Below are 24,633 nucleotides of genomic sequence, written 5' to 3'. Positions count from 1 at the left end.
CTCTCTGCGTTTTCATGATTAGAACCTGGCGACAGGCCGAAACGAGATGTCTAGAAATGACGAGAAAGCGCAGGTTTTATGTCAGAGTATCCCCTCACTTATGTGACAACAGCTAGGAGTCTCTCACTCCCAGTCGTCTTACTACGCACCCTGACACCAAGCAAGGAAATGTCTGCGTCCGTGCGCTCATATGGAATGTCATTGCATATGCTAGTTAACCCACAGCTGGGGCCCCGACAGGTGCTATTATTCCAGGGGAGAATAGACCTGCGAATGATCGTGGTTGAGCAGTTGTTCCGCATTCCTCAAAACCCTCGAACTCCTGAACCAGGGTCTCACTGTCGGATGCAGCTTAAAGTCATATCTAGGATATTACATACATACATACATACATACATACATACATACATACATACATACATATGTGTATACATACATACATACACAAATCTAGGCATGCATGCATACATACACACACACACAGACACACACACACACACACACACACACATATATATATATATATATATATATATATATATATATATAATATATATATACATATATATATATACACATACATATACACACATAGACATATATACCCGCACACAGGTGTATTAATGTTCAATCGATGCAATACAAAAAGCGTCGACAACAAAATAAAATAGAAAAACTTCCAGTTTAAGTATTTAATTTTTTATTCGATTTTTATGGATCTTTTTAGTTCAGTTTACGTTTTAAAAGTCTTTGTCATCAAAGATAAACGCTTTTGTCCATCAACAATGAGTGCGTGCAAGATGCAAACAGCAGTTGATCTTGTGTCTTTCATTGCTATTGTAAGAGGCGCCGTGTTTCAATAATGGCCACAAAAGCAACAGAAGAGCAAATAGAATTTGCAGATTATTGTGCATAGCGCTTTGAAAAGAAAACATTGTAGGGTTAAAGCTATAAAAGAAGGAGCAATATTACCGAGGAAGCATAAAGTGTTTCAGACTCAGAAACATCACCAATCTCAAACATGTTGGCTATATTTTGTTTAGCAATCGCTCTTCCTCTCAGTTTCGCTGGTAAACAACCTCTCTCTATTATATTGATCTAACACGATTTAATGTCTACATTTTCAAGACAGTTTATATTTCTACCAACAAAGAAATTTATTCGACAAACGACTTAAACAAAAAACCTCATAAAAAAGCCACAAAATCTCTCCGAAAACATGGCGTTGACAGTCGGAAAACTTTAACCCTCATTTTGGTATCTTCATATATTTCTTTCATTTTTTTTTTACACTGTCATACATTATTTGTGCTTATTATTTTCCATAAGTCAACCAATTCATACTTCTTATCAACACACCACAATGCAACCACCAACATACGACTGCACTACTACCGAAACACCCTTATACCTCCGACACATCATTAGCTAGATCCAAACTTACTAACATTATCTCAGAATGCATTAACAGAAAATAACAACTACAACATATGTAATGTTTACAATGTGAACTTGGTCATCAAAAGGGGTCTCATGAAACCATGAAAATGGATTAAAAATAAAGAAGATTGTGTGTCGGCCAGTAGGAATGTTGTGGGATTGTGTTAACAGCAAGCGACCACTTGTTAAAGATGTGACCTCGTTTTGTAATGAATGAAGTCCTATGTGATCCCATGTGGAAGTGGTACATGCTACAATAGGGGAAACGAAGGGTAAATGAGCCATATATGGTTTAGCAAAACTGACAATTGAATATTACACAATCTCTCAGATATTTTAGCACATATCAATAAAGATATGATCGGATGTATGTGATACCAGACCTCCTCGTTGATCCTGATTTGTGTGAATCACGTGGTACTAATATTAATATTGATTTCAAATTTTTGCACAAGGCCAGCAATTTCAGGAGTAAGTCGATTACATCAACCCCAATGCTCAACTGGTACTTATTTTATCTATCCCGAGAGGATAAAAGGCAAGTCGACCTTGGCAAAATTTGAACTCAGAACGTGAACACGGGCAAAATATCGCTAAGTATTTTGCCTGGCGTAATAACCACTTTACCAGCACGCCACCCTTTTCATAATATTAATATCGATATTGATGTAGTGAGTGTATTTTGTGCTAAGATATAATAGAGTGAGAGATAATTACCCAGAAATAGCAGGTAGAACTCTTGCACTTCTCAACAAAAGCAAGGTAGACCTGTCACTTTTATTTCTGGTAGCTCCTACCTCAGTGTTTGAACTAAATCAATCCTAGTCCCTTCCCACATTAGAATCTCCAGCATGCATTCAGACGTTTAAATTCAGCAGCAACTTTAAAACACATGAAAGACTGTCAACTGTGACTGGAATTGACGGAGACATCGCCCCCGACCTTTTTATGATGTGGTGGAATAAACCAAAATAAAAAAAAAGGAAGAAAAAGACATTAGCCTCGTCAGTAAATCTAATCCTCAGGCAGAGGAACGAATAGATGAAAATTACACCGACAAAACATAGCAAATTAAATCCAAAAAGCATAAAGGATACTTCTGATACCTTTATAGGCATTACTCCCAATGAATTGTTAATTGGTCTCTGAGGTATGGATGCTCGATTCACATTAAAGAAACTTATGGTGGACTCATTAATGAACAAGGTAGACAGTGCCATGTCAAAAACTCCAAACCCTTGTGACGGGTTCATAAAGGTAATTAAGAACGTGACAGAGATGTACTCAGTCTTATGAATGGTGAGAACATGCCCAACTCTTAATCTTCCAAATGCAGTTACCTGGTTACACACAAAGGATAGTATCAGGGTGTATAAAGCAAAAGGTCCGAAAATGTTCCAAAACATGATAGTATTGGTCCTCGATATCAAAAAGATTTTAGAACAGAGTAGTAAGATGGAGAAGCAAAATTATCGAGGTTCAAAACGTTATGCAAGAAACGGAACGATTTTTAGTGTAATATTTGTTAGATGGCTAATAAGATTAAGAAAATCCTCTGAGAATCTCATCTCAATATCAAAAGGTGAGAGAATATCAAGCGGTGAGCTGGCAGAATCGTAACAACGCCGAGCAAAATGCTTAGAGGCGTTCCGTCCATACTTAAGTTCTGAGTTCAAATTCTGTAAAAGGCCGGATATCGTTGTTTGGGACAGGCAAGAAAAAGTATTTAATCGTCATAGAGGTCAGCTGTCCTGCTGATTTGAATATCTCTTTGATAACTAAGGAGAAAGAAGATAACTATGAACAACTGCTTCGAAACTGCCAGTTTAAAAAAAAAAATTTATCCAGATTCTAAATTTGGATATAATGATAACACAGGTCTGCGAAATTTGAATTTTGAATTTGGAAATTGCTTTGATAATTTTACGTTACTTTATTACCTCTGCCAAGGAAAGAGGTTATGTTTTCATTGGTGTTGGTTTGTCCGTCTGTGTGCAAAATAACTCAAAATGTTGGGAAGAACGGTATTTGATGAAACTGGCAGGAAAAGTTGTTAATGACACAAGGAACAGATGATGAAATTTTGGTAGTGATCCGGGAATTTTTATGGATTCTTGAAGGATTTTTCATTTGTTGTATTTTCATTGAAGTATTACAATTTACGTTCTTTGATTATCTCCCTTGAAAACACATCGTTTTCACGTAACCTATGGTGGCGTTGCTGCTTAGAGACAGTGTTGATGATGACAATGGTTGAGATAAGTATAGGGGGGTGGGCGAGGATAAAATAGTTTCGGCGGTTATAATGGCGACAGGAACGGTGTGATGTGTGATGCTTAGGTGATGGTGGTAATAGTGGTGTTGATGATAGTTTTAGTCGTGTGATGGTGGTATTGCAGTGGTTATACTGGTTGTGGTGGTGAAAGTGACTGTCAAGGTAACCGTCATGATAACATTGATGGCGGTGTATGTGGTTGAAGTGGAAGCAATGACAATGCTGATGATGATGATGTTGGTGGTTGTGAACTGCTTCAGATGATTCCTGTTTTTAAAGGCTTTAAAAAAAAAAAAAATCATATGGCTGTATTATTTTTTTTTTGACCCCCGCCAAGGAGGTTTGGGAAACTGGGCGATTTTCAGCATGCGTGTATACTGGGTGGAAATGAGCTGCTTGGCGGAGGTCTGCGCTCTCCGAGTGCTTTTCTAGTATATTTTTGTGGTGCTGATTCGAAACATCAGAGAAGCTCTTTCACATCACCTAAGGTTTTTCTCACAATTTTAATGGTAAAATATCCCCAAATTTATAAATAAATACACATTGGCAGGAAAACACGAAACTAATAAAAATGAATTTGTTATTTTTATTAAGCAAACCAAAACAGCACAAATGCAATTGAATGGTGTGAAAATAGATTTTTACGAGGGTTCCATTCCTTCGTTTTAGGTTCAGCTCCTAAAATTGAAAACTATGCCTGGAACTCTTGCTTGTGAACATTTGATGGACATTAACAATCCAATATCCAGAAGTAGTTGGCCATTATACTGACGTTCCATCTTCCCTTATATCTTCTTTCCATCTTGATGAAACCTCACTCCTGCTTCTCATATCCATCCTCCAGATTTTCAGGAATGAAATCCAAATGGGAATATTGGAAATTAATTTTAATGCTCATGTTATATCCTAAGTCCCTGTGACTCACAACTCAAGTGTATGTCTTCAAGGTTTCCTAGTGGTGATGGGACTGGAATGTCTAGACCATGGGTAACATGTAGCAATGCATACTAGAGATTTGGATAAACATTGCTTTCCCCACTCTTCGAATTGTGTTTGTATACCTTAGATGAGCAAAAATAGCGGTCTTCACTGTGATTTTGGGGCTTCATATCATTAGAACCCCTAAATGAAAAGACTGTTCTGCACATTTTGTCCATGTCTTACTTATTCAACTGAAATTGAATCGGTCATATGAGGAGCCCACTTCTGATCTTGACCGCCTAATTATATACCACAACAAACATAGATTTTTTAACAAATTCGGTAAGGTATCTAACATTTTTCAAACATAAACTCGGTACAAATCTAGCAGTGTTATCTGGGATTGCCACACTCTTCGAGAAGTCATCCTTGCTTCAAATGATGTGGAGGTCTGTAAGGAAAAGAGAAGGAAACATTTTTTAACAACATATATTTGATTTGCCATCTCGATGTACAAACAGTATCATAAAAGAAGCATTGAAATGTAACATGAAATAAGAAAAAAAAACAATGTCTGGAAACCGGCTTTCTCCTCAGTGGGAGATTTATAATCATTAAAAAATCGAAGAGAGATACATACATACATACATACATACATACACACACACACACACACACACACACACACACACACACACACACACACATACATACATACATACATACATACATACATACATACATACATACATACATACATACATACATACATGGATAACTGCTTCGAAATTTTCAGCTTCTACAATCAGACTACAGATTTAAATTTATACCACTTGTTTTTGTAAATAAATACCTACTTGTCAGTCTAGATAAGCTTGGATTTTCAGATGAAGAAATCAACCAACTGATTCGCACATTACAAATACAATCTGTAAGCAGAACAATAAAAATATGCAAGACTTTTCTCCGGTTTAAAATGTGACATTGTTTTCGTTACCTACATTGCAAAGAGGAAGCTTTGTATCGTTGTTAGTTGGAATGAAGTTTTGGTATTAGTAGTAGAGAGACGAGAATGGATAATTGAGGCGGCGAAGATGAAGAGGTGAAGTTGGGGGGTAGTGGGAGGAATTGTTGCAAGGGGAGGACAAGTGGGAGGTCGGGAGATTGCAGACAAAGAAGCACACGAACTGAACAATCATGGGCGTACAAACAGAAAAGGGACACACACATACATTCATTCGAACCCACATATACATGCATACAAATATACATACAATCAACATATGCATACATGAAAAACACGTGCACAATCACATTTACTGATTCACAAACAGATGGAAACACATGTGCACTTGTAGAATGAAAGCTTTAGAGAGAGAAAAAAGCTCAAAGTTACGCGTGAGGCGGAATAAAATGGAAGAAAGGAAAAAAGTATAGAAAGACGGAGAAAAAGGAAAATAGAAAGAAAAAAGATAGACACAAAAAGTAATGAAAACATGTGAGAAGATTTTTATGGACGACTGGCTTAAAATATAAACATTGAAGCAGCGAGTGAGCTGGCATTTTAGATGAGAAGGAAATCTCGAATGCAGGAGAATAGCTGCGAGAACAGCTGGGAGGATTGGATAGAATACCCTTGTAGACGGAAAAAAGTGGACAGCAAGCCGCAACAGAGAATCGAACGCTATACCTCTTACAGTTCAAAAACTATAAAAGACGGTATCTGTTGTTCGGGGTTGTTTAGTTCGATGGTACAGAGCTCTCAGCTGGAATCTGAGAGATGCAGAGTTCGATTCTCTATAGCAGTTTTTTTTCACCCCGTCCATAAGGGTTTAGTGGGTTTCTAGCCCCCTAATTTAATATAATGTTCGGTCATTCTTCGATAGCTGTTGGAATCAAACCAGCCAGAGACAACTCGTGTGAGATTGTGAAGCCGCCATGTACATAAGGAATTTATTCCGATACGGAATGAGAGTATTTCAACTGAACAGAATGGAATTTGAATAAGGCAATGCTTTCCTCTCAGTCAACAAGAAGTTTGTCTCATAGCAGGTACGGAGATGGAGAACACCATAGCTGGTCGCAGGTGGTGTACAGGAGAAGAAAGAGAGAGTGTGTGACGTGTCCATGCACGTCATTTTATAGCAAGGTAACGTGCACCAATTAGTTGCCAGCGATGCGACAGGGGAGATAACTAAAGATGACTCATTGAAACATGACGTCACTGATTCAAATAAGGTTGCCTACAAAGGTATTTTACCAGACCCTGAAGCTATTTTCACAGCCATTTTCATGTGTTCGAGATTTTTCCTTCATATCGTCAACAGTTTGGAAACTAGTTCTGAGATAAAGTTAAAAAAAGAAAGAAAAATAAAGGAAAAAAGCGAAAAATCATTCAAAATAAATGATTTGAACTGTAAGACATGAAATTTGATAAACTACATATCATGTCCAAATTGCATTGAAAATTCCATTAGCCAGAACGAATCAGAACCACAAACAGCAAATAGGACAGCCAGAACGGAGAAACTTGCAAGATTAGCAAATTGAAGATATTTTATTTTAGCAAATGTTTAAGGGAAAGAAATGGGACAAAACATTTTACCAACAAAATTTTCCTAGAAACAAAACACTTAACAGGTATTCTAAAAGATTTGTTGTGAATAATAATATTCATATAACAATAGGTTTATATATAAACCATGGTTTATAATCATTCAAAAGAAAATAAGAAATTAGAGACATAGCATTTAATAAAAAATTATTATCTGCAAAAATCAGACACAGTCCCTTACAGCTGTTTCAATCAATCCTAAGAAGATTAAATAGCAATTATTAAAATCATTATATTAAGCACACTCTCTTCACAGGGGTAGAAGAAAGATGGGATCTTTTCCTTTTGATGGACGGAATTTTCTAGTTAACTAAACAATTTGAAACTTCGTATACTGGTAGAATGTGTCAAAAGAAAACAAAATTGAAGACAAAATTGTAATTTGTAAGTTTAACGTAGTTTAATTCTTCGAATTTTGTAGGCAACTAGTCCTAATGTTTTAAGTTTCAAATTTAGTTAATAGAGATTCTTCTATAAAAAAAATCATGATTTTATTTCTTTAAAAAATATTGTTTAATTCTATTTGCTTATTTATTTAACTATTATTGCTATTATTGTTAACCTGAAGAGTGACTATAACTTTAAATTGAATTGTTTTTAGATTAAATTCAAATTTAATTGTAATTCGAATTTAAGTTATAACCTTGAAACGTACGTAGTTTTTTTTTACTTATTTTATATTATTATATATTGTTTATTCATTTTTGTACTTTTTGTGATCTAGTTATATGTTTTAAAAAATATATTCTATTTATGATTTATGATTTGGTTTATATCCATTATTGTTTGAATTGCATGATAGTAGTTTTTCTCTAATTTATATATTATATTTATATTGTGAAATTTGATTTAATACAAAATAGAATTTTTCCCTGTAAGTTTGGAGTTATACTCCCTATTATTATTATTATATTATTATTATTATTATTATTATTATTATTATTATTATTATCATCATCATCATCATCATCATCATCATAATCATCATCATCATCATCATCATCATCATCATCATCATTATTATTATTATTATTATTACTACTATTATTATTATTATTATTATTATTATTATTATTATTATTATTATTATTATTATTATTATCATCATCATCAGTTCTTTCGTTGCTGTGTAGAAGCGTCTGAGGTCACGAGCGTCAGCATAGCCCTGGAATTCAGTGGTTTTTTGTTGCCCCCAGTTGTTCTGCAAATCCCTCAATTTTGTTTGGCATTGTCTTTTGAAGTCTTGATATCTCACCTTTTATTGTGTCGTGATCTTGGACCTTGCGCACGAGAGAGGCGCAGCCTGCCGTTTTGCATCGATCAGCTGGCTGATTTCTTGATCATTGTCATCAGACCTTGTCTGCTGTCTCCTTTTACTGTACCCGAGTATATTTTCATCCACTTCAGTGATGCTTTTCCGAAGTGTGCTCCATTCCTTATCCATTTCCTGGTTGTCAGATGGGATGGATTGAAGATGTTTCAGAATGGAAGATGCATAAAGGGAGCCGATCTCGAGGTTGTTAAGCTTCGATCTGTCAAATTTTCTTCTGACTGGTTTTGTCTTTCTAGTTTTTGGTTTTTTGATAATCATTATTCGAAGGCGATCGATGACTAATCGATGGCCTGGCCAGCAATCGTCAGCACTGTTAGCCATTCACGTGATAAGGACGTTTCTTTTTCCTCTTTGTCGGATGATGGAGTAGTCTAGGAGGTGCTAGTGTTTCGATTTGGGGTGATTCCAGGTGGTCTTGAAGCGATTTGGGAGTCGAAATTTGGTGTTGGTGATGAAGAGAGAGTGTTCAGCACACACCCCAAGGGGCAGGAGTCTATTCTCATTGCAGTTTCCGACTCCTTCTTTGTTAATAACATTTTTCCATAGTCTGTTGTCAATCCACACTCTTGCATTGAAATCCCTGAGGAGGAGGTGGAGGAGGAGGAGGGGGGAGGAGCCTGTCATTTGGGGGTACATTGAAGATCAGACCACTCAGCTGTTGGTACAAGGTGTCTTCACGTTGTCATTAGTATCAGGTGTAGGTGCGTAAGCAGAAAACAGTGTCATAAAGCTGGTGACGGAGATCGGTATTCGGAGAGTCATAAGCCGTTCATTGATAGCGTTCCTTCACAAGCCTGGATTTTACAGCAAAAGCGACTCCATGAATTTTTCACTCTCCTTTTTCTTTCCCTTTTCAGAAGAACCAGGACCTTTCTCTTCAGTTTTCACTGAGGGCAGTGACGTCGATGTTAAATCTCGCCAGTTCTATGGAGACAAGAGCTATTCAACGTTCTGATCTCTCTGTGTGTTGAGGATCGAGGAGCGTTCGCACGTTCCATGTTCCAACGATTAGTTTAATTAATTTATTTAATTAAATTTCTGTTGTTGTTCCACTGCTTGAATGGGTGTCATGCTGGACGCGGCTTACCAGCCAGGATTCTGTGGTGACATCCGATATTTAGCCCACCTTTTTAGGCTCTTCCCCATTCAAGGAAAGCAGCGGTGTCCCCAAATAGGTCTGCTGAGTCGGAGGTGTAGGACTGAGTCCCTGGGTTGTCACGAGGTCCCTGGAAGGTGACCATCTTTGCATCTGCCGCCAACGTGCAGGTAAGTACTAGAAGCTTCTTGTTTTACCAAAACTTGCTCCCACCATCCCTACCCTATTGCCATTACGCTTTTGTAATATATACATATATATATACACACACATACTGTATATATGCATGTATACAGACATATATATATATATATATATATATATATATACATACATATATATACGTATATATATATATATATATGAGTGTGTGTGTACATACACACACACACACACACACACACACACACACACACATATATATATATATATATATAGGTGAATTGAAGAAATGGAGCTGAACGCAGATTGAACAGAAATCGTTTTATTTCATTCTACACGTGTTTCGAAAGGCACAAATTACCAAAATCCGATTGAATAATGGGACCATATTGTGTCTTTCTCTTCAGGAAGAAAAAAGGAAATCCGTTGGAAAAACAAAAACAGAACAGAGGCGGAGCAAAAAACAAATCGAACTGTGCTCCTAAGAGCCCATGGCGAAACTGTTTATCAGTGTATGTTGAGAACCGGTGGCTGAAGAATTCAACGGGTCAGGCATCGGTCAATCATGTGGGTGAGGGTGTATAGATGTTCTTTGTGACCGAGAATAAAGTTCTGACTATTTAAAGAATATTGGATGTTTTATAAGGGGCGAGAAAAAATCTACTTAGAGACGTGTGTGTGTGTATACTGTTCTATATATGTGTGTGTTGGCGTAGGGGTAGAAAACATTTTTTGTGTACGTGTGTGCGTTTGATCGTTCGGCTGTCAGTGGCTACTGCCGTGATAACCGTTGGGTGGCAGAAAGAAAAAAATAAAAAAATTATATATATATATTATGTTTTATGTGTGTGTGTGTTCATCTAAGCCTGCCTTGTCAAGGAAACCCCCCGCTGTGAAAAAACCAAGCCCCGTTTGTCTTACAGGAGTAATTCCCCTTGCAGTGGTTAATCGTAGATATCTTAAAGGCTATTTCAGAATTTGTTACCAAGGGCTATGGGTGCCGGTATTATTTAAAACGCTATTTAAAGGCCAGATAAGTGTAACGCCGCCAATGGGGGCATCGAAAAGCCGACTGTAAGAGCCCGTTTACCATCCGGCCTCTGGCAAACAAAATATGGAAGAGTTCGGAGACACAAAGGTTGCACTGTCTTCTGCCCCTATCAAATGGGAGGGCCACCGACAAAATTGACCATTCCAGCCTATAGCTTAAGTTCGCATCCTTCAGTCGCCATATTAGCTTACTGAGTCCCGTGGTCTGGCGCTTGTTCACGTCCCGAAAAGTTGCGTAATGGTTGGAGACACGCAAAGACAATCTTGAGGATGATGCCCCTACATAAGTGAAGGCATCTGAGTCCGTGTAAACCTTGCATTGGTAGACGGCGTTTTTGATCTTGGAGTTCGCCGACGTGAATCTTAATCTGCTAGGATTGGTTTCTGAAATTAGAACTGCGTTCCTGTCACTATATTCGTTCCGAGACCTGCAGCCGCTTACTACTCTATTTTCCACTACGTCACTATTAACTATAGGAATAACCCCTGATTCTCCACTATCTATCAGAGTGCTGTCATTGCTACTGCCCGTGGTACTGCTATTGCGGGAAATGATGCTGGGGATGCTAATGGGGCTCTCTACCCTACTCCCATAGTTACCGTCAACCACAACACCCCTATTTATAACTATACCCCTAGTGGGTACTCCCTGGCTGGAGCTGAGATTATGTGTCACTGTACTGGCTCTCATATCATTATTACTACTATAATTATTCCTACTGAGCATTAAACGGGAGCGGAGAGGGCTGTGCCTCCGGAAAAAGGTGATAGGGTCTTAGTAAGTAGCCTATTATTATGGGAGGCGATTATCTGGGCGAGGTTTTTAGTGTTGGAGAAAGCTATCCTAACTTTATGTGAGTTAACCGTGGAGTAATATTGGAATTTCTGGGGAAGTTATTGGCGATGGCTTGTCTAAACATGAGGGGGAGGTTAGTTCTAATCTGCTTACCAAGGGGATTACAAACCATATATGCTTATTCCTATCAGTGTGATGGTCGGGACGCCAGCTCTCGCATTCGGGTGGGTGATTCTCGGATGAATAACGGGTCTTGGGTTAGTGTAAGACCTCCCGGACCGATAATTATCCTTGTTCGCTAAATTAAATGCGGGAGCGACTACCCCGGCATCCGCCGCGCTCCCGTCCTTACTTAAAATGTTAATGTTATTATATACGGCCCTATCCTGATGACCGAATGATGGCATCGGAAGGGCCGGATCAATATAAATTACCTTCTGCCTATAACCGGCCTTGGATAGTGCGGCGTTATAAAATTCCGCTTTCTGCATAAAAATATCGGCACTGGCGGACAAGCCAGACAATCTTAGAGAGATGTTTTTAACCAAATTGTCTGTTACGGTTTTGGCATGATTTGAGAAGACACTGACATACTTCAAATTAGTGGAAGGCTTATGGTAAGGGCAGTATGAGTCGCTATTAAGGTTAAGTGTAACGTCTAGGAAATTAGCCTTGGTGAGTTCATTATCAAAAACTATACTCATGCCATTCTATTAAAAAACCTAGCTAACCTGCTCTTAGTTTTCTGCACTATTCTGTTCGTGGTGTTTTGCAGGTAAAACAGACAATCGTCACGATACAGGCCGCCCGCGATCTCCGGAATTGATCGGACAATTCGTAGAGAATATATATTCCGACCAAATCGGCTATCTGCGCACTATCCGAACTACCCATAGGCACATCAAATTCATTGGGAGTATCTTTACGGATCCACAACTTATTATCAAACTTAATAAACGATTTCCTGGCAACTAAAATGATATCTATCTCTTCTCTGGTGAGGCCAGCCTTGTTGTGAGCATGCCAGAGGGCCTTATTTAGCACACTAGGGTTAATCGAGGGGTAGAAGCTGGCGATATCAAACTGAATGAACCTAGTACGGTTCTTATTGGGGATGGAAGAGAACCACTTCACTACCTGCGAGGAGTTGGCCCAGAGGCTGAGCTTCAGCTTGTTTACTAAACTAGGGATATATTTATCTAAAATGTACTTACTGATTATCCCGATATCAGATCTAGCAGGGCATATGAGTCTTAGCGCTGGGTTGGTGTGGAAGTTAGGTTTATGGTCCTTCACTATAAATCTGGGTTGCTTGGGGCTAAGCGGCTGAGTTCTCATTTGAATTCGGTTGTTCAATCTGCGTTCAGCTCCATTTCTTCAATTTCACCAATAATGTTTTAATTTCAATTATCCGCACCAACGCACGGTTGCAACGCCAGATGGTTGTACCTCCAACCGTGCTGTTTACTGCTGTGATTTTTGCTACTAAGGTATCGGTTAAACTTTTGATTAATCTACTACAAGATTATTCATCTTTCTATTCACATCATATATATATATATATATATATATATATATATATATATATATATATAATATGTATATAAATGCATACGTACGCATATATATATATATATATATATATATATATATATATATATATATATATATATATATATGCACAAATGCACGCATACATACACACATTCACACAAATATATGCATATATTTTTCTGTGTGTGTATGATGCGTTTGTCTATATAAATGAGAAAAGCACTAAACTTAAAATAGTTTATTCGCTAAAGCTGATAATTCATAGGATTGCTACTCAAAGTTCCTTGTTATATGAGATGGTTCAGGAGAGAAAACAGTGTGAATGAAAAGACTTTACTGTTAGTCAAAGAGATATCGACATCACGTCCTGTAAGCAACGGTAATATTGTAATAGTGATTGTGGCTAAGGCGGCGAGCACGCCGGGCGAAATTCTTAGCGGTATTTCGTCTGCCGCAACGTTCTCAGTTCAAATACCGCCGAGGTCGACTTTGCCTTTCATTCTTTCGGGGTCGAATAAATAAGTACCAGTCACGCACTGGGGTCGATGTAATCGACTTAATCCGTTTGTCTGTCCTTGTTTGTCCCCTCTGTGTTTAGCCCCTGTGGGTAGTAAAGAAATAGGTATTTCTTCTGCCGCTATGTTCTGAGTTCAAATTCCACCGAGATCAACTTTGCCTTTCATCCTTTCGGGATCGATAAATTAAGTACCAGTTGCGTTCTGAGGTAGATCTAATTGATTGGCCCCCTCCTACCAATTTTGGGTTTCAGCCTAGAGTAGTAAAGAATAATGACTGTGATTGGTTGAGTCGTGTGAAAGAAATTGAAATGCAGAAGTTCGTTGATAACTTCTTCGGGAATTCCTGTGAGTGTTCCGTTTCTGTTTCGGGGCCTCCTAATTGAACAAACGGGATTCCATAAAGTCAGTAACTATATCCGTTGATTATCAGCACCTGAGGGCTTTGGCATGCGTCAAATGCACACACACACATACATACATACATACATACATACATACATACATACATACATACATACATACATACATACATACATACATGCCTATATACATACACACACACATACATACATACATACATACATACATACATACATACATACATACATACATACATACATTATTCATATGCATGCATGTATGTATGTGTGTTATGTGTGTGTATGTATGTATGTATGTATGTATGTATGTATGTATGTATGTATGTATGTATGTATGTTTGTATGTATGTATGTATGTATGTATGTGTGTGTGTATGTATGTGTGTGTGTATGTATGTATGTATGTATAACGTATCTTATGTATGTGAACGCAAAAATTAAGCAACATTACTGGCATCAGCAAGACAGTACAATTAAAGAAGAACGGACTAAAAGCTACTAAGTAGCCTTTAGTTCATCTTTTTAAAGTTCTTTTATAATTTACGAACCTTTGTCGTTCGCACAAATGGCGTCACCATGAACAGTTTCTAAAGAAAAGCCGTAGACCGTAATTGATCCCGAGTCTCGCATTGTCATTGGAAGTGTTACCGTGCTTTAACAAAAGTTACAAAAGAAATCTACGTTTTTTTAAAGAACTTCCACTTATTGAGAATTGCGCTTTGAAAAGAAATCCTTGCCGAGTTAAAGCTATAAAAGAAGGAGCAATATTACCGAGGAAGCATAAAGAGTTTCAGACTCAGAAGCATCACCAATCTCAAACATGTTGGCTATATTTTGTTTAGCAATCGCTCTTCCTCTCAGTTTCGCTGGTAAACAACCCTTCACTGTTATATTGCTTTATTTGATAATTTTCGAGACCTTAACACGATTGTATTATCAAGAAAATTTATATTTCTATACAACTAAACCACCAACAACACAATACACAGCTTTTTGTTAACATATTTGCTAATATTGTTTGTTAATATCTTTCCAGCCCCGGAGGAACAAATCGTTGGTGGCTCTCCAGCAGCAAATTGCCAGTATCCATCAATTGTTCACTTGATCTTTGATACTGCTCAGGGTGGTTTCGCTTGTGGTGGTACACTATTGGACAACCAACATGTTTTGACCGCTGCCCATTGCTTGTAAGTAAAATTTTCTTTCACGGGTTACAAACTAACCATGCTTCCTTACTATTTCGTAGATATCTCTCTTATTATTTCTAATACCATTTTCTTTCATTAAATACTCTAAAAGAAGCAGTCACTTATACGATTTCTGTTTATATAATTTTCGCTAGTTTATGATCTCAAGCTAAAATTCTATTCATACTACAGTAAAATAATTAAACTTTAGTTCGCCGTTTATACAGTTCTATATTTGAGACATGGCTAAATATAGGAGACTGAAAGTAATGCACGTGATTTCGTTTTCATTTATTTAAGCAATCCTGGAACTCGTTCAATTTCTGTAAATATTGGTACCAATAATAACGACCAGAGAGGTCGATATGTTATGACAGCTACTAAATGGAAAGTACATTCTCAGTATTCTTCTAAACCCATGCGTAAGTATTTTCCAATCGATATTTAACCGCATACTCTACACAAATAATCTTATATCTAAACATTTTGGCGATTTACTTGTGATTACAGACATAAGTGAATGTTAAACACCTCAATGTAAGCTAAACACCGGCTATAAGCTACTACAGTTAAACAGCTAAATGTGTGTTAAACACCAAAATACGCAAAAACTTACTCGAGAAGTTGTCAACCGTTGATGAGGTGTCCATTGTCTTTCTCTCGTCTTCCCACTGTTTTTCTTATTCATGTTCTCTGTAGCATTATTCAAATGCTTGTCGTAAAGTTTGTGACTAAAACCAAGTAGATTCCACATGTAGATTATGCAAATTAAAAGAGGAAAGCCTTACTCATATGGTGACTGTAGTATGCTGGCACGGAAAGACATGACAATCTCGGGAGGGCAATCCACTGGTAGCTATGTAGAAAGCTAGTATTTGAACATACTGATAAATGGAATGAAAATGAAACTAGCAAAGTACTAGAAAATAAGAAATACAAGGTGTTGTGGGACATTAACATTCCGACTGACAGAGTAATAGAAGCTAGAAGGCCTGATTTGGTAGTGGTAGATAAAGAGAATAGAAAGTGCCAGATAATTGACTTTACAGTCCCAAATGATGAAGAAATTGATATGAGAGGCACAGAAAAAAGTAGCTGGACCTAACCATTGAATTACAGGCACTATGGAGAGTGAGGGTGGAATGTATCCCAATAGTTATAGGTGCATTGGGAACTATCCGTAAAGATTTGAACAGAGGGGTCGAGGAAATAGGCATGAAACCCAGTGCAGTACAGCTCCAGAAAACAGTGTTATTAGGGACAACGAGGAGGGTTGTTGGCATCTAAGGATACTTGTAGCCCGATGTTAGGAATTTTTCTTTTCCAAGAATCTAATCTGTTGAGTGTATATGATAATAATAATAATAATAATCTCTACTTTAAAAGGCAACGATATTGCTATGATACGTCTGCCTAAGCCAGTGCCGTTTGGAAACTGTGTAACTGCTGCGGCCCTTCCTGCTCCCGGAGAGAAATTTGACAGGAAAAGATGTATCGCGGCTGGATGGGGTAAAACTGGATGTAAGTATTCGTTTCATTTACTATTTTGCCGTTCACTCAACCTGTCAGTCACGCCCTCTCTTTGGTCTAATGGATTGTATATCCATTGGATCAAACGTATTCAAGATCAAGACGAAGTCTTTGAAAAACTACTTATTGGTCATTAGTAAACAAGAACGAAATGTTAAAAAAAAACACCATGTTTATTAATAAATAAGACAAAGAAAATCGCAACGAATTAATCCCCTGGCTGAATCGTTGGTGGGGCATATTAGGCGTATTGAAGGTTTGGTAATAAAGTTCTTCTTGTGATCCTTGAGATTAAAGTGTGGAGATGCAGGGCGGTATGGTTCGGTTCGGTCATCCACTTGTAATTTCCTCATAAGTTTGCAGTGGTTGTTGTTGATTTCATTCAGGGCAGATCTTGGGGCCAGCTTGTATGATTTGTTGAGTTCTTTCCTTAAGAATTTGTTGTATTCCTCAATGGTAATGGGGCACATATTTCCACTGACCTCTAACTGGTACATTTTCCCTTATCTATATCTTTGTTTTTCTTTTTCCTTTCTTTCCTTTATTCCTCCGTGTGGCTGGAAGAGGTCGGCGGAAAGAATTTTCTCTAATCAAAAATAATTAATGCGTTTCTGTATTTTCCAGTCACCAGCCCTTCATCAAGCAAGTTAATGCACGTAGCAATGCCAGTTGTTGACCACAGTGTCTGCAAAAAGAGAATGAGTTATGCTTCTCTCACTGACCAACATATTTGTGGAGGTGACTTCAACTACGGTGGAGCCAGCACCTGTATGGTAAGTTCGCTCTCTTAATATTACATTTCTCAGATCTTTTTTTAACGGTTGACAACGATGTCCCTTGTCAAGCAATTAATGTCATTTACATCCTTTCCATCCCACTCCAACACCAACACAATCACCAATACGAACAACAAGACGAACGAGACGAAGGTTAACGCCATCATCATCATCAATATTATGACCACCACCACCAACCTCACCAATCCACTTTCAAAGCTATTGCTGTAGGAATCGTATCAACGTCATCAGTTTCCTAGAGCCAGCAAAGGACATACATATATCTCATCACATTTACATATTTCTATACACATTCTCATATATATACCAGTATACACACCCGTACCATCTCGAACTAATTGTTAAATGTTCTTTTTGTTTCCTACCCAGGGTGATTCTGGTGGTCCTTTCTATTGCCCCAGCAGAACTGGCAACATGGTTGTGGCTGGCATCACATCATTTGGTTATGACTGCGCTATTGATGCTGCCATCTTTACCAGCGTTTCTTACTTCAGGAACTGGATCAGTACCACATTGAGGAGTTTATAAATTCTTGCAAGGCGATGAAACTCTACATTGTACCTGACATCTCAACTATTTTTTAATAAAATAGATTTTTACTGAACAATATTCTAGCTTTCTTCTTTTTAAAGAGATTCTCCATCTTAAAGTAGATGGCATTAAAATGTTGTTGGTGTTTTAGTGAGGAGGTGTGTGTGTGTGTGTGTGTGTGTGTGTGTGTGTGCGAGTGTGTGTATGTGTGTGTGTGTGTGTGTGAGAGAGAGTGAGAGAGAGAGAGAGAGAGAGAGAGAGGGAAAGAGAGAGAGAGGAAAGAGAGAGAGAGGTGCTTTTTGCGCTTCAAGTGTCAACTATGTATGCTGCAAATATTTAAAAATATAACCAAAGTCTTTGAAACCGCCATATTAATGTTTAAGAATCTTGATAAACGAGTTACTCATAATATTGTTTTGTATTTCGGAAGAATTCCATAATCTTGCTCGTAATGTCACGGAGTTGCACTTGGAAAGTCCTGTTTTGGTCTTTGTTGGCAGAGCAGTGTCTTCTATAACCATAGAGTCTTACACGTGTGCTTGTCCCAGCTGCAGTTTCTGCTCTTGAAGGCATTGTCCAGTAGTTCTGTCGATTTTGTTTTTCTTCATGGCCAAATCTCTGCCTCTCGTCTGTTTCCAGTCTCCAACGGCGGTGGTCATCAGCAATGTCCTTCCGCCTTTCAACATTCATTCGAAGACATTTCTTGTCTCACTTGCAGACATCTTTGAGACAATGATGCAGTCACACACACACTGCAAAAACGAACGAGCAGAAACAAATTGAGGAACAGTGGATATAGAACCCTCTGCTCGGTCAGTATATACTTCGAAGCCGAAATACTGATGTAGACCAAGGTACAACCCATCAGTGGCTGAGAAGCTCAGGACTGAAAGCAGAGACTAAAGATTTCATATTAGCGGCACAAGACCAAAATTTGCTTGCCAAAAAACTACCAAGCTAACGTTTTTCAAAACGGTTCTGACCCTAAATGCAAATTCTGCAACACATTTGGTGAAACAAAAGACCATCTCGTCTCGGGATGTACTGTGCTGACACCAAACGAATACAAAAATTACCACGATAAGGTAGGACAGTATTTACATTGAAATATATGCAAACACTACAAAATCAACACTCCTGCTACAGGTATGCACATCATCCTGAGCCAGTCGTTGAAGGTAAAAATGTCACTATCCCCTGAGATTTTCCAGTCAACACCGACAGAACAATCCAGGCCAATTGACCAGACATAATCATTAAAGACAGGAAAGAAAATACTTGTAGACTAATAGATGTAAGTGTTCCCACTGATAAAAATATATCTGTAAAGGTATTTGAGAAGTTTAGTAAATATAAGGACCTGGAAATTGAAATGCAAAATATGTGGAATCTTATAGCGAGAACTGTTCCTGTTATTGTGCGTGCCCTAGGTGTGATAAGAAAGGGATCAAAAACATCTAAACAATATCCCAGGAGAATCTTCTCTCAGAGAAATCCAAAAGATTGTACTGACAAATACTGCCCAGATTCTGAAAAAAATCCTATCAATTTAAATGTCTATGTTATATTACATGAGAATATTTCGCCACTGCCCCCATCACTTCCCCACCCCGAGCTTTCAATCATACTGTAACATCTCTTATCCTTCATTCGCCCTAGGACACTGGGTGTGTCTCGGCATGTGATTATAACAAACAAGCAGATTAAATGTAAATAATAATAATAATAATAATAATAATAATAATAATAATAATAATAATAATAATAATAATAATGATAATAATGATAATAATAATAATAATAATAATAATAATAATGCATAGGACACTCTATGAATAAATGGCAAACAGTGCAACAGCTCCAAAAAAAAGAGGGACTCAGGAAAACCAAAGCCATCCCCATTAGAAGAGGAATATTCCAGGGAGACACGCTCTCTCCACTCCTTTTCTACTTGGCACTGTCACCTCTATCTGATATGCTAAATAGAACTGGATGCGGATATAAATGTTACGGCAAAACGATCAGCCACCTTTTATATATGGATGACCTAAAACTATACGCTGCAAATGACAAACAGCTGGAAACATTATTAAAGACAGTTCATGGATTTACCAAAGAAATAGATATGAAATTTGGATTAGAAAAATGCGCCAAAGTAACCCTGAAAAGAGGAAAACTAGTTAAGAGTAGCATCATCACACTAGATAAAACCAATGAAATAAAAGAATTAGACCAAAGTCAAACTTACAAATACTTAGGAATCCATGAACTAGATAAGACACAACACACACAAATGAAAGAGAAAATATAAAAAAGAATATTATAGACGAGTTAGATCAATACTAAAAACAGAGCTCAATGCTAAAAACAAGATAATAGGTATTAACACTTTAGCTGTCCCAGTTATAAGTTATAGCTACAATATCCTTAACTGGACACTAAATGAACTTACCAAAATAGATAGGAAAACAAGAAAAATAATGACAGGATCTAGGATGCATCACCCAAAATCTGACATAGAAAGACTATATATACAACGTATAGAAGGTGGTGGAGGCCTTATACAGCTGGAAAACTACTATAAAATAACCACCATAGGACTGCAAAAATACCTACTTCAGAAGGAAGGAAAACTGATACAAATAGCGGCAAAACACGAGCAAAACAAAAAACTGTTCTCAGTATTTAAGGAAGCTGACAAACACAAACAAGAAATCATACCACCTAATAAATATGAAGAAGAAGAAGAAGAAGAAGAAGAAGAAGAAGAAGAAGAAGAAGAAGAAGAAGAAGAAGAAGAAGAAGAAGAAACAACAAAAGCTATAAAACAAATGAAATCCAAACTAAAACTAGAACAACAACGAACCATGATAAAACGATGGCAAGAAAAGCCCCTTCATGGTAAATACTGGACTAAACTAAACGCAAAAGAAATAGACAAAGAAAAATCCCAGCAATGGTTGAGAAGCTCAGGACTCAAAGCAGAGACAGAGGGATATTTAATTGCAGCACAAGACCAAAGCCTCCCCACTAGAAATTACCAAAAACATGTAATGAAAAGAAATACTACAAGTAACTGCAGAATATGTGGAGATGGACAAGAAACAATAAATCATATTATCTCTGGCTGCCCAGTCCTGGCTATGAAGGAACATATTCACAGACATGACAGAGTTGGAACCTACATATACTGGAAGCTATGCCAACATTATGGAATAACAACAGAAAAAAGATGGTATAGGCACACACCAGAAAAGGTCACAGAAAACGAGAAAGCAACCATACTCTGGGATATGCCGATACACACAGATAGAGAAATTAAGGCCAACAGACCAGATATAGTTGTCAGAGATCATGAAGAAAAAAATGCTTTCTAATTGATGTATCAATACCGGCAGATGACAACGTGTCTCTAAAAGAAATGGAGAAACTCTCAAAATACAAAGACCTGGAAATAGAGGTAACTAGAATGTGGAATCTGAAAACAGAAACAATTCCTATCATAGTAGGTGCATTAGGCATGATAAAAAATATTCAGACAAATACACGACAAAAACACCAGGACTTACAAACACATATAACAAACAGAAAATTGCACTACTAGGCACTGCACACATCCTACACAGAACACTTTCCATACAATAACCATCAGAGCATCACAACAAATCACAGCACATACCCAAGGCACACAGAGCTGCGCTCGGTAGTGAAGTGAAAACACGCTATAAAAATAAAACTACTGAATAACAACAACAACAATAACAACAACAACAACAACAACAACAACAACAACAACAACAACAACAATATTAATAATAATAATAATAATAATAATAATATTAATAATAATAATAATAATAATAATAATAATAATAATAATAATAATAATAATAATAATAATAATAATAATAATAATACTGATAATAATAATAATAATGATGATGATGATGATGATGATGATGATGATGATGATGATGATGATGATAATAACTGATTGGAAGTGTTATCATGTACATTGTTTTGTCTTGGTATAAAAGATGGGCTACAGCAAATATTCTGCTCAATACCACAGATTTGCTTGTCAGTTGTTTGACCTTAACCAGTTGAGCATGTCCCTTAGTGGCTGACGATATGTGCATCTCTGATCACGAGCAGAAGTAGTGGGGGAGCATCATAGCTATGTGTTGAGAAGGATTCTTTGGGGTTTGAATAATTTACCTCTGGAAACATGGGTGTTTCGTTCAACGTCCTTAAACAACCCTTATTCAGGCACCTTTTGAGCGGGATGGGTTACTCGATCTGAAGAAAATTCTAACTGGGCTCCACCTGCAATGTCATGTGCTGTTTATCTTGATATGAGATCACCATGTCGCGCACATATGGTTGTGATGCATGTGCCTGGTGTACCCTTATCAGACGGGTAGTCATGATGGGTATACTGGGCTTCGTATATTTTACCCCAGTGTCACTTTGATGGCATGCTCTGCTCGCTCACTCAATAATAATAATAATAATAAAAACTGTTTTCAGTATTTAAGGAAGCTGACAAACACAAACAAGAAATCATACCACCTAATAAATATGAAGAAGAAGAAGAGAAGAAGAAGAAGAAGAAGAGAAGAAGAAGAAGAAGAAGAAGAAGAAGAAGAAGAACAACAAAAGCTATAAAACAAATGAAATCCAACTAAAACTAGAACAACAACGAACCATGATAAAACGATGGCAAGAAAAGCCCCTTCATGGTAAATACTGGACTAAACTAAACGCAAAAGAAATAGACAAAGAAAAATCCCAGCAATGGTTGAGAAGCTCAGGACTCAAAGCAGAGATAGAGGGATTTTTAATTGCAGCACAAGACCAAAGCCTCCCCACTAGAAATTACCAAAAACATGTAATGAAAAGAAATATAACAAGTAACTGCAGAATATGTGGAGATGGACAAGAAACAATAAATCATATTATCTCTGGCTGCCCAGTCCTGGCTAAGAAGGAACATATTCACAGACATGACAGAGTTGGAACCTACATATACTGGAAGCTATGCCAACATTATGGAATAACAACAGAAAAAAGATGGTATAGGCACATACCAGAAAAGGTCACAGAAAACGAGAAAGCAACCATACTCTGGGATATGCCGATACACACAGATAGAGAAATTAAGGCCAACAGACCAGATATAGTTGTCAGAGATCATGAAGAAAAAAATGCTTTCTAATTGATGTATCAATACCGGCAGATGACAACGTGTCTCTAAAAGAAATGGAGAAACTTTCAAAATACAAAGACCTGGAAATAGAGGTAACCAGAATGTGGAATCTAAAATCAGAAACATTTCCTATCATAGTAGGTGCATTAGGTATGATAAAAAAATATTCAGACAAATACATAACAAAAACACCAGGACTTACAAACACATATAACATACAGAAAATTGCACTACTAGGCACTGCACACATCCTACGTAGAACACTTTCCATACAATAACCATCAGAGCATCACAACAAATCACAGCACATACCCAAGGCACACAGAGCTGCGCTCGGTAGTGAAGTGAAAGCACGCTATAAAAATAAAACTACTGAATGATAATAATAATAGATTACTGACTTTCTTCACTACTTTTGAAGATTACTTATTGACACCGCAAAATTCTTCAACCGAAATCACACTTTCACAGACCAATTCAAACAGTTTTTTTTCCTTTCCATCAATACCGGGGTAGTGAAGAGAGTTGAACGTCCATCACTTATAAAATGCCTCAATGGCCTGCGTAAGACTTTCCCTCTGAGAGTCATACCCGACTCCTTCGCTAAACCAACAGGAGAAAAGTGGGAAAGGGCGAGTGTTTGGTGCCCTCAAAGTGCTCCGGGTGGGCTGTACTTGTCAGCCTGGGATGGCAAGCAACTTAGGAGAAGCAATACTCTGAATTCAAAACCTGGGGAACAAGGCCCCTGCCGCCTTGTCGGACTATCTTGATAGAGGTGGTGTCTCGATAAAAATACCGGTTGGTAGTAAACTAAAAGCACACCTCATTTGTGAGTGAAACTGCCAAGCAAAATAGATGAGGGTAACGGTGTGAATGGGACTGGAACCAATGGTGAAGGTGTCGCACCCGGCAGGTGCTCCACTGTGCAGTAGGGTGGGCCCAGTTGTAGTTCAGTAACTGCTACCCATGCTACAAGACATAAGTGGAGTATACAAGTAAACATGATGGTTATGGAGAGTTACGACCGGAGCACACCAGTGGATGCGAATGGTGTGTATGTCAGAGGGTAGGGAAAACGAATGCATAGTGAATGGAAGGCAACGGAAATGTTTGAAATTACTGAACAGAGACTATGTAACAAAGCAAGAGCATAGGAAAAAGATCTGGGTTGTCATCGCGAAGAACAGTCTGGGATGGTACATCAAACAACAGAGTGAATACTTGCTTGCCGCTGCAAGAA

The 24,633-nt window shown here is 37.7% G+C and overlaps 1 protein-coding gene across 2 annotated transcripts; it reads left to right on the top strand.

Annotated features, from left to right (window-relative positions):
* Positions 1-930: 930 nt before the first annotated feature.
* On the top strand, positions 931-18,262 carry LOC115224554 (trypsin, alkaline B). Of its 2 annotated transcripts, none has more exons than XM_036513251.1 (6): positions 931-1,070; positions 15,176-15,326; positions 15,627-15,748; positions 16,713-16,847; positions 17,481-17,629; positions 18,023-18,262. In XM_036513251.1, exons 1-6 carry the CDS (start codon positions 1,022-1,024, stop codon positions 18,179-18,181), a joined length of 765 nt encoding a protein of 254 aa, XP_036369144.1. In that variant the 5' UTR covers positions 931-1,021; the 3' UTR covers positions 18,182-18,262. The 2 variants fall into 2 exon arrangements, with proteins under 2 accessions (XP_036369144.1, XP_029651324.1); XM_029795464.2 differs by lacking the exon at positions 931-1,070 and adding an exon at positions 14,960-15,008.
* Positions 18,263-24,633: the final 6,371 nt, after the last annotated feature.

This window comes from Octopus sinensis, linkage group LG25 (assembly GCF_006345805.1).
Source record: "Octopus sinensis linkage group LG25, ASM634580v1, whole genome shotgun sequence".
NCBI lineage: Eukaryota > Metazoa > Mollusca > Cephalopoda > Octopoda > Octopodidae > Octopus > Octopus sinensis.
The sequence above is the reverse complement of the archived record's forward strand: the minus strand, read 5'-3'. Positions and strand labels throughout refer to the sequence as shown.